Source organism: Dipodomys ordii, unplaced genomic scaffold, assembly GCF_000151885.1.
Source record: "Dipodomys ordii isolate 6190 unplaced genomic scaffold, Dord_2.0 Scaffold90, whole genome shotgun sequence".
Taxonomy (NCBI): Eukaryota; Metazoa; Chordata; class Mammalia; order Rodentia; family Heteromyidae; genus Dipodomys; species Dipodomys ordii.
Window position 1 is genome coordinate 1,813,216 of NW_012267306.1, and position 11,619 is coordinate 1,824,834.

Below are 11,619 nucleotides of genomic sequence, written 5' to 3' on the forward strand. Positions count from 1 at the left end.
GCGCTTGCCTTGAGCTGAAGAGCTGAGGGACAGCGCCCAGGCCCAGAGTTCAAGCCCCACAACTGACAATAAATAAATAAATAAATAAAAAGCCCACAACCGACAAAAATAAATTAATAAAAATAAATAAATAAAAGGCTGGAATTTGGTCCCCTCCCAGAGAAGGCAGCGAGCAGCAGCTGTCCCTTGGTGGTGTGAGTCCTTAGATGAAGTGTAGAGAAGTCTCATGAGCATTGAGGGGCTGGAAAAAAATACTAGAGAGCAAATAAATGGCAAGAGGTAGGACTTGGGGCTGAAAATGTTGTTAGAAATGTCCCTAGCTACTTCTGACATCTGGCGACTAGGTAGAGAAGTCAGATGACAAAGCCAAGAATATAAATTCCTGTTCAGTTAATAGGTAGACAGGTAGAGACATTGGATGGGCAGGCTTCTTCTACTGACCTCCCGGCTCTGGTTAATTTTGAAAGGGCAGGCACAAAGTGGTTGATGTGACATCATCTCCTCTTACTCCTTTCCATGTTCCCTTCTTCCCCAGACTGGCTGAGTCTAGGTGCTCGTTGCTGGGATGGCTTGTCCCAGTTGGTATTCAAGGAGGTTTGAACTCAAGGCCTGGGCACTGTCCCTGAGCACTTCTGCTCAAGGCCAGCACTGAACCACTTTGAGTTATAATACCACTTGCAGAGTTTGGCTGGTTAGAGATAAGAGTTTTGAGCCATGCTTCCAGCCTGGCTCTTTGTAGGTTAGCTGGGAGATGGAGTCTTAGGGATTTTTCAGCCCGGGCTGGCTTTGAACTGAAATCTTTGCCACAAAACCCCTTTATTATTTCCAATTAAAGCAACAGGGAGATCAAATAGAATAAGTAGAGCTTACCTGGTCCTTATCAAGGATTGCCAACAAATATTCTGAAATGACAAAACTTGTTAGTGTAGGGTCCACCCCTGGATGGCAAGCAGACTCCACCCTCCTCGCAGCAAAGTCTCCACCCAGTACCTGCGTTACCTAGGCAACTGGGACACCTGGAAGAGGTCACATCTGCATCCGCTGAGGTCACATCTGAATTTGATGTGGCCACACCTTTCCCCGCCCATACCCTACATAAGGCCTAGCCCAGGCCCAGACGCGCTCTTGCTCTTTCTCTTGCTCTTGCTCTTCTTTTCTAGCTCTCTCTGCTCTTTCTCTGCTCTAGCTCTTTCCTCTCTTTCCCAGCCACGTGGAGTGCCAACCTTGCCTGGTCCCAGCAGGTCTACTGAATAAACCTACCCCTTACCTGGATACCACGTGAGTGCTACTGTTCTTACCCCTTTCTCTGCTCTTTTCTAGCTCTTTCTTCTCTTTCCCAGCTCTCTCTCATTCCCAGGCCTTTCCCAGCTGCGTAGAGTGCCAACCTTGCCTGGTCTCAGCAGGTCTACTGAATAAACCTACCCCTTACCTGAATACCACGTGCGTGCTGGTGCAGTTCTTACTTGGCGACCTCTTTTTAAAAACCTAACAGTTAGATATGATGAGAATTTTAGCACAGATAGGCCTAGAATTTTAGAACCACGTAGTCAGTAGTAAAATACACAACACAAAACAAAAAAGGCAAAACTCAAAACCTAAAATTTTTGACAACAATGTGTAGACATCTTTGCTAACAAAGCATATCAGATGGTTGGGCCTCAGTTACCAGGGCCTGTGAAAAGAGCAACTTGTTAGCAAGGCACCTTAGAATTGCTGGATAGAGTAGTAAGCTTGGTGGAAGGTTAAGGGCCAGATGGGGCCAAACCCTTAACCCACCATGTGGCCAAGATGGTGAACTCAAGATGGCGAATTTCTGAAAAAATGCAAAGAAAGCCTGAACAAATAGATCAAGCCTACATTGGTCAGCCTTTGAGAGGGAACCTAGAGGGGAGTCCCTGGGACCCAGCCTGCATCGCACTCTTCAGGGCACAAGCCAAAATGTAGAAAAGAGAACGGGAGAAACAGGGAAAGTTGGAATGAATGGCAGAGAGAGAACAAAGAGAGCCTGAAAGTAAACAGACTTTTGACCATTTACCATTGCAGTGGCAAAAACTGTCTACATCTGAGAATGGCATAAAAATGAGGCGTTCTGGCTTTCCAGGGAGCGCAGGAGGCATTTCAAAGGGGTTTCACGGCTCAGGCGTGATTCACAGTACTCCATTAAATGAATAGGAGAGTCAGTCTGATGAGTGGAGAGCTGACCAGGCAGAAGCAGCATCCCAACTTCCCCCAGAGCCCTCTAGAGAGAAATGGCCAAGCCCCCAAAACCAAGGGTCCTCGGCTTCAGAGGTGACCGGCCTTTCAGCTAACGGCCGTAGGAGCTCTCTGGCGTGGTGCCATGTCTGGACAGAGACTGAGCAACAGAGAGCCGTAAAGAGTAGTTTCACTCACCAGAGTAGAGAAGTGGTATGGACGTGGATGTGAAGGCCAGCAATGGTATTGATGCTTTGTGTCCGCAGCAGACAGATAGTTTTGCAAAAGGCCATCAGAACTGTGGGTATTCCTTAGAGCAAAAAAGGAAGAACAAACAAAAAAAGAAAAAAGAGGAAAAAAAAACAGAGAGGAATCCCAGCTATCTTGACTTTAAGCCCTTTATCCAAGTCACGGCACCATTTATATTAGGTTTTTAAAAAGAGGTAGCCGAGTAAGAACAGCACCACGCATGTGGTATTCAGGTAAGGGGTAGGTTTATTCATCGTTTCGGCTGGCACCAGGCCATCTTGGTCCTCCACGTGGTGGGGAAAGGCCTGGGAAAGAGAGCTGGGAGAGCTGGGAAAGAGAGAACTGGGAAAGAGAAGAGAAAGAGCTAGAAAAGAGCAGAGAGCAGCTATTGATATTCTTGAAATGAGGAGTCTCCAGCCTTGTTACTTAGGCTTGTTTTAGATAACAATGGCTTAAGAGTTTATATTTCGAAGTTATTGCACATGCAGAGATTTCAGAGAGTTCTAAGAAAATACACTATTGGATTTCACCTGGATTCAGTCCAAAACCATCCCTGTTAATATTGATGGAACCCCAACCCGTGACTCGATGCCACCGCTGAACCAAAAATTTCATCCTAAAAAAGATGCCAACATAACATTTCACAGCACATGTATAGAAGATAAATTGTATGGAGTATGAACAAAGTACAACATCATCACAATTGCTTCACCTAAACTACATAAATGCCCCTGTGGTTTACAGAACAATCAACTGGAAGAAAAGAACAAGGCTAAAAGCTCCCCTCACCCACTTCCCAAGAGGCAATACAAATGTAGTGTTGGCCTCCTAAATTTCTAGCTTCAGGGATGAAAGGGGCCTAAAGACATCTAGAGCAAAAGGAGACAGGGAAAAGTAGATGAACAAAGAAAATGTGGGGGGGGGGGAGACAAAAAAGGGAGAAAAAAGTAGAGAAGGAAAGACATATGAGTGGAAGGAAACATCTTTAGGTTGGCAAGAGAGCTGGAAAAGCTAGAGGACAGGTTAGATCATGTTATCAAGAGCAAGAAAACAATGCTGGTTTCAGTGGGAATGGGATTCATGTCTTGAATCAGCTGCATTAAGTTGCTGCCTGAACCACCCTGACTCCCTGAGCATTATGGAATGCCGATTTTGACTTCTTAATTATAATTGGTATCAAGGCTCAGTTGTAGGAGGGTCAAATACAAAGAACTTAAAAGAGAATAAGAAAGGGAGCTAAAGTGAAGTCTTTCAGTAGCACTTTTTAAACTTTGGAGCCTCAATTTCTCTGTTCAAAGTTACTAATTCTTGTGATCTCTCATCTGTGTCTTCAAAGTTCTGTGTCTACTCTTCTCCACTGAAAAGTGAGGAGCCTATAGGCTTTTTAGGCAGGTATGAAGTCTTCATTCAGTATATGTCTCAGCACTTTGTTTCCCCTACCAGGCAAAATGAAGGGTATGAGAATGTGAAACTACAATGTGGAATGAAAGAGGCAGGAAAATAAAAATCTAACACTAAGATAAAACCTGAGCTTCAGTTTAGAGAACTGACATGATACCTGGTTCTTGAACTCAGGACTTGGGCACTGTCCCTGAGTTTTTAATTCAAGGCTAGCACTGTACCCTTGAGCTACAGCTCCATTTCCAGTTTTTGGTGGTTAATTGGACATAAGGGTCTCATGGACTTTCCCATGGCTGGTTTCAAACCTCAGTTCTCTGATCTGAGCTAGGATTAGACGTAGCCACCAGTACTTAGCCCTACTAGCTTAAAATTTAAAAAGTAAAGTAGTTATACAAAAGGGTGACCATTCAGTATGTTAGCTTATAAGAACAATGCATGTTGATTGATATCACTCCTTCTATCATCTTCCCCATCCCTCCCCACCTCACTACCCTCCATGTTCCTAGTGTCTTCATGGCTAGGCATTGAATACTGTGACTGAATTTTCCCCACTTCCTCTCTTCATTTGCCTCCCCACTTTCCATGGGCCTCCCCCCACCTTTCAAGTACCAGTTGCTGTTGAAAGTACTTGTTAGTTTCTCTAAGGATTCACATCACTCGAATTCACCTCTGCAAATACCATACTTTGGTCAATATGTTTGTGAACACTTGCATATGATTCAATACATAATTACTCATATATTTATAAATTAGATCTAACTTCCACAAATGAGAGAAATCATGCAGATATTAGGTGGCTGTAGGTCTGTGGGTTTGTTTCTGGGTCTTCTGTTCCATTGGTCTTCAGGCCTATTTTTGTGCCAGTACCAAGCTATTTTCATTTCTACAGCTCTGTAGTAAAGTTTTAAGTCTTGTATTGTTATACTGCCAGAACTACTTTTTTTGGCCCAGGATTGCTTTTGGGACTTGATCTACTGGCTTTGTAACCTCATCCATCTCAGTCTCCTCATCTGTGAACTTAGAATATGGACTAGTAATTTCAGACAGCTGCCAGTTCAGAAATTGTAGTGTATACTTCAAAGAAACTAAGTGAAGATGAAGCATCAGATATAACCTGATCTGATCATGGCATTTTTTGCAAAGCAAAATTCCTTTGGCCCACAAGGGAGGGGGTCCTGAGAGAAGCCTAGGCGTGTGGTATATGGACTGGCCAGGCCAAGACTACATTGGGCTAGGCCTCCATTTCAACCACAGAGAACCCAGAGCAAGTTTCTAGCCTGGGATTACTAGGGAAACAGTGACAGCACCAGCAGAGCCTCAAGCCCTATAGCTTAATACCTGAGTGCAGAGTGAGGTCAGGGCTTTCTATGTTGGGTACTATGTGTGACTTATTTCAGTAGTGAAGAAAATGGAGTGTACAGTAGCCTAAAGAGTAATTTTGCAGAAACTTTCCCTTTAATGATCTCAACTATATATTCATGGGCTTCTTTGGAATTAATAATAAAAAAAGAATGCAGGGTGGATATATAAGCTGAGTCACCAGCTGCATGTTATTTGGAATGTCCCATTTCAGAGGATTTACACAGTACAGTGTAAAGAATCCCTGCTACCACAGCATGTGGTTGCTCATGTTTATAATCTCAGTTGCTTGGGAGGTGGAAGTTGGGAAGATCCTGGTTTCAGGCTACCTTACACAAAAGTGAGACCCTATCACAATGCACAACTCAAGCATGGTGGTTCATATCTCAATTCCCAGCTACGCAGGAGACCAGATAGGAGCACTACAGTCTACCAAACCAAACCAAGATCCTCTGTGAAGGGTAAAGCATAAAGGACTGGGGTATCAAGTATAGAGTGCTTGTCTGGCAAGTGTAAGGCCTATCCTGTGTGCAAACCCCAGGACTGACATAAATAAATAAATAAATGGAAACTATGCTAAAAGAATGAGACCCCAGAGAGAAATAAGCACACATTTCAGTGATGGTAAACATCTCCTAATTATGCAAAGTTACATTAGAGTATCTGTTAATAAAATGAGTTTTCTTGTGAGGACTTACCTGGAAATTGCAATGGACACTCTGGCAGCAGAACGAAACCTGGTGAAGCGGTTGGTGATCACCTCTAGGTCGGTGAAGGCTGGCTGTCCCCCCATGCGGGCAAGCAGTGCCAGGGTGGCCTCCTCACATTCCTGGAACCCACCCAGTAACAGCAGCAAGTACTTCTTCTGATAAATGAGAGCTTTGCGGAAACTTTCTGCTCTCAAGTACTTTCCATAAATTCTCTATATTTAATGGAGGGGGAACATTAAGACATAGAAGTCATTCAAATTGTGTGTGTGTGTGTGTGTGTGTGTACAATCCTCATATTCTGGCTCACTGTTCTTGCTCATGGCTGACACTCTGCCACATAAACTGTGCCTCTAGTTCATCATTTTGCTGGATAAATGGAGATGGGAGTCTCATAGACTTATGTGTGTTGGCTGGCTTTGTACTGCAACCTCCAGTCTCATCCTTTTGAAGAGCCTAGGATTACAGGGATTATAGTGTGAACCACTGGCACCTGGCTGAAATAATGGTTGCTTCTCAGTTATTACTGGGTAGCATATGAGGGGCCTTTAAGGATTTGGAGAATGTTCTTCTCCACATGGATAATGTTGTCACAATATTCTTTATTAATTTCTTTTTGTTTTTTCTTTTCGTCAGTCATGGGGCTTGTACTCAGGGCATGGGCACTGTCCCTCAGCTCTTCTGCTCAAGGCTAGCACAGTTATACTTCCAGTTTTTGAGTGGCTAATTGGAGAGAAGAATCTCACAGACTTTCCTGCCAGGGCTAGCTTAGAATACCCTCAGTTCTCAGCCTCCTGAGATTAGAGGATTACAGGCATGAGTCACCAGTGACCAGATAACATAATATTCATTTAATAAACTTGCTATAATATGTATTTGAATTTTACACTTTTCTATATGTAGAGTAGTTCTCAATTTTGTAAACAAACTATTTGAAAATTGTGGATTTTCTTTTCTTTGGATAGTTGTTCACCAAAGAGTAGGAAAGACTGTTTTCTTATAGGGCTTTTAAGACACTGCTTGCAGTTATTTCTTTTTTCTTTTTTGTTTTATTTTGTTTGTTGTACCCTTTGTCTTGTATATAAGTAGTGGAAGGAAATGGGAATCACAGAAACAGCTGGGCTACAGATGAACTAATGCTGCGATAATGACACTCATTCTACATTAAGATGGAAATGAACTTTACATCCTAGCGGGCCTGGGGGGGGGGAAGAAAGGAGTGGAGAAGGGAAAACAGGAGAAAATGAGGGGGGTAACAAAAAGAAATGTACTCATCACCTTACTTATGTAACTGTAACCCCCTGTTTATCACCTTTATAATAAATAAGAATAAAATAAACCCAAAGAAATTAATGGTCTTAAATTGCATGTAAGACTACATATTCTAAATTAAATATACCTATAACCCTGCAGTAATAAATATAAATTATCTACTAAGTACAAAGATAATGAGAATAAAATATGACTGAGAAGAAATGTTTCAACTGACTAATAAAGACATCAAGCTGAAATATTTTCATCTATTTGTAAAATCACATGAGCCTATCATTGAGCATAATTTGGCTTGGTTTATTGCTCTCATTCTTTTTCCAGTATCATCCTAATAATTTGAGCATGCAGTGCTTGAATTTCAGACAACAAACTCCTTCTATTTGCTTCCTGTAGACATTCCATAGCTGCTTGATATTCAATGCCCTGTAACAAAGGAAAATGGAAAATGAAAAAAAGTAATAGAGTTGTGAAGTGATGAAAAGAATAAAAAATAGCAACCACAAAGTCTGAAGAGTGAATGGAATGCACTTTGGAAGACATGTCAGTAATTTTATATTTTTTGCCCACAATGTGTGAAGATATGGTTTAGATATATGCTCTGTCATCTCTATATATTGCTGTGTACTTCCTAAAAGCAAGAAAATTCTATAACTTGAAATATAATTACCACTAAAATTAGCAATATAAAAAGCTTATTCAGATTTTGCTAAATGCCCTACAGCAAAAAGGAAAGTGATATTGTCTTTTGTGATTTATTAATTGAAGAATACTGATTAGATATTTCGTGTACATCCTTCAAATTTTAAAAGTTTTTTGTGTTGTTTTGTTTTGTTTTCTTTGCTGGTCCTTGCATTTGAACTCACGGCCTGGGCTCTGTCCCTGAACCTCTTTGTGTTCGAAGCTAGCACTCTATCACTTGAGCCACAGTGCTCCTTCTGGCATTTTTGAGTAGTTTATTGGAGATAAGAGTCTCCTGGGGACTTTTTTGTTTGTTTGTTTGGGTCCGGTCGTGGGGCCTGAACTCTGGGCCTGGGCGCTGTCCCTCAGCTCTTCAGCTCAAGGCTAGCGCTCTACCACTTGAGCCACAGCGCCACTTCTGGTTTTTTTCTTTTTGTTTATGTGGTGCTGGGGAATTAAACCCAGGGCCTCATGCATGCAAGGCAAACGCTCTACCACTGAGCCACCTCCCCAGCCCCTCCTGGGGACTTTTCTGCCTGGGCTGGCTTCAAATCACGATTCTCAGGCATCAGCCTCCTGATTAGCTAGGAGACTCTTTGCCCTCTGACCAATTCCATCCACCACCTAAAAGTCTTCGGCGCAAGGTACAGCCGTGATCCTTGGCGGAAACACCCCAACATGGACCTGGGGGCTCTGAGAAGTCCTCCACTCCCTGTCTGTAGGATGCTCAGATAGTTGAGTCTCTCATGCTTTGGTACCTCCCTGATACTTTTAATTAAGACTTTGGGGATGCCCTCTCCTAATTACTGTGAACGGTCCATTTGCCTTCCCAAAGCCTCAGGGGTGCCTGAAGCAGCAGGACAGGTCACTCCTATAGTCTAATGTAGGGTCTGACCTGGCTGGAAAAATAAACCTAAGCAAGGCATTTCTGCCTGTGCCTGCACAGGACACCCACCTGTGCCTTATCCTATGTGACCTGGTGCACGCTTCCAAAAGGGGAACTGAGCCATTGTTATAGAAACCATGCCTGGTACAGATTGGCACTAAAAGTGGGACTTGGGCCAGTGATATATCGCTGGACTTTCCGGTCTCTGACACGCCTGCTTGGGTGAGCCTGAAGCTTGTAGCCTAATAAACTGCTTTCTTTCTCTCTGTGGAGTACTCATTTCTGGTGAACCTTACATCTGCTGCCGATACCTGGGAGGGGCCAGTGTCAGGAGTCACTGGAGCCCATCCTCCTCTCTCTCCGAGGGTTCATACTCCTGACTGCCAAGGACCCAAGCCTCTGTCTGAGCCTCATGGCCTCTTTGGCCCCTCTGCCTCTTTCTTTCTTTCTTTCTTTCTTTCTTTCTTTCTTTCTTTCTTTCTTTCTTTCTTTCTTTCTTTCTTTCTTTCTTTCTTTCTTTCTTTCTCTATTCAGGGGTGAGTCCCCCCTCCCTGCACCGGACCCCTCTGCCTCTCTCTCCACTGCTGTTTAGACGTGGCACCACGCCAGAGGTGTTCCTAAGCTTATTGGCCAGGACAGCAACCCTCCATCAGGCACCTCTCGCCCAATTGGGGATGCCCATCGCCTGGGAATATCCCTCCAATCTATTGAGAGTTTCGCCCTCCTGTTTCTTCTTCTCCTCTTTACTTTAATTTACCCTTTCATCTCCCAAGAGTCATGGGAACTGCACAGTCAGTAATGGACAAAGGCATGCCTCTAGGCTGTGTTTTGCACTCCCTTGACTCTCTGTGCCTTACTCCTCCTCCCCCATGAGTCCTAGGAGCTGCACACTCCTCATGGGACAAAGGCAAGCCACTGGGATGTCTTTTGTGCTTCCTCAACTCTCTGGGCCTTTCCCTGCTTCTCCTAAGAGTCATGGGGACTGCACATTCCAAACAGTACAAAGGCAAGCCACTGGGCTGTCTTTTGAGCAACTTCGTTGCTCTGGGCCTTAAAGACCATATTAGGCCTCCTAAATTAATTTTCTCTTACAACATGGCCAGGCCACAATATAGATTGGATAATGACTCCAAATGGCCAGAAGATGGCACCCTAGACTTTGTAGTCCTTCCTGATCGAAACAGTTTCTAGATCCACACAGACAAGTGGGCTGAAATTCCCTATGTCCAAGCTTTGCTCTCCTTGCTTGTCTTTCTCTCCATCTCTCTAAACAAACTCCTTCTGTCAACCTTCGCCTCTGTGTCTTCCAGCCATCTTCTCTGGAAAGGTAATTTTCCTTGTCTTGTAGCAATTCCTCCCCCCCCCCCCACCACCACCTACACATATGCCCATTTGATCGTTTGAGATTGGATGGCCTCCATTCCAGGCGACAGCCCTTTGGCTTATCCCCTTGAATGTGAAGCACAGGCTGGGTCCTGGAGGTTCCCTCTTAAAGGCTAGCCATCCTGGGCCCAAGGTTCCTGAAGCTCAAGCCTTTTTCTTTCCTTGCTCCTGTCACTATATTCTTCTTCTCTAGGGCCTGTATTCTCTTAGCTAAAACTCTCTGTCTCACTCATTGTCTCTCCTCCAGAGCACCCATACTCTGTTAGGGTGCACCCTTCCTTTCTTCTTCTCTATTTGTCTGCTTGCTGGCTTATTATACCAAGTTTCTTTACCATCGTGACTTGTCCAGAAATTTGCCATCTAGGCCACATAGTGGGTTTCACAGGAACCCCCACCCCCACTCTTCCACCAAGCTTACTCTTTCTTCACTAGTCCAAGTGCTCAAAGGTCAATTCATATGTTAATGTGTTACACTACCAAAATTATCTTAAGCATTTTCTGTTCTTGTTAATCAATGCTTGTTTAAGCATGGAGATTTGTTAAATTGTTTGGCAAAGGTTTGAGTTTTGTTTGGTATTGCCTGTTTTTCTAGCATTGACCATGTGGTTCTATTATGCAATGAGCAAAAATATCTTTTGCCACTGGAATTCCAAAGTGTGCCTTAAAACCTTTGTGCACAAGTGTGTATGTGTGTGAACATGATAAAAAAAACTCATTGTAATACATAAAAACTGTGATCATGGTGTGAGAAAGTCTTTTTTAAAAAATCAAACTAAAGTGCTTCTATCTTTTTTAAAGTGTTCTGTCTTACAGATTTTTTTTGATAGTGATTGTTAGAGGGAGAAATCTTTATCAATGGACATAAAAGGAATAATTCACCCCCTTTCTAACCTTGGTAATCAATTATACTTAGAATGTGAGTCTATCTCCTTGACAAGGAGGAAGGACAGTATGGATTGGGATAAAAACCAAACAGACTTCTCTGCCCAGGAAGCCTGGTTCTGGGTAGAATAACAATAAATTGCATTGAGACTCATCATGCAGTTCTAAGGTAACCAAAGCTTAAACTGGCTTAAACTGGCTCTGCAGGCCAAGAGAAAAAATTGGGCAGTTTAAAACTCCTTATCATATTTGGGTTCTAACAAATGTGTATAAGAGTTAAAACCAAAATTCATGTAAGTGTTTATGTCAAGGTCCTTAAATGAACTCCTTTTAACTCAAATCCACTCGAAACCATCTAATACAGAGATGACAATGGTTTTAACCTTAATTAGTGTTCTAAAGTGCTATATTCAGTTTGATCAGTTACTCTTTCAAAACTCTCATCATGTCTATTGAGTTTTGACTTTACAAAGTTTTATCCTCTACAGAATTTATAGTCAGACCCACAGAGGGATAAGTGTTTATTGGTTAAACTTAACTTCCTCCTCCTCCTCCTCTTCTTCTTCTTTCTCCTCCTCCTCCTCCTCCTCCTCCTCCTCCTCCTCCTCC

General features: G+C 43.1%; 1 protein-coding gene across 1 annotated transcript in view; it reads right to left on the reverse strand.

The window, feature by feature from the left end:
* The window catches only part of Akap9 (A kinase (PRKA) anchor protein 9), a 200,131-nt gene that overhangs the window by 7,787 nt on the left and 180,725 nt on the right, over positions 1 to 11,619 (reverse strand). Inside the window, exon 43 of the mRNA XM_013026004.1 lies at positions 2,973 to 3,058. Coding sequence (XP_012881458.1) covers positions 2,973 to 3,058 — 86 coding nt within the window. The remainder of the gene's footprint in view (positions 1 to 2,972; positions 3,059 to 11,619) is intronic.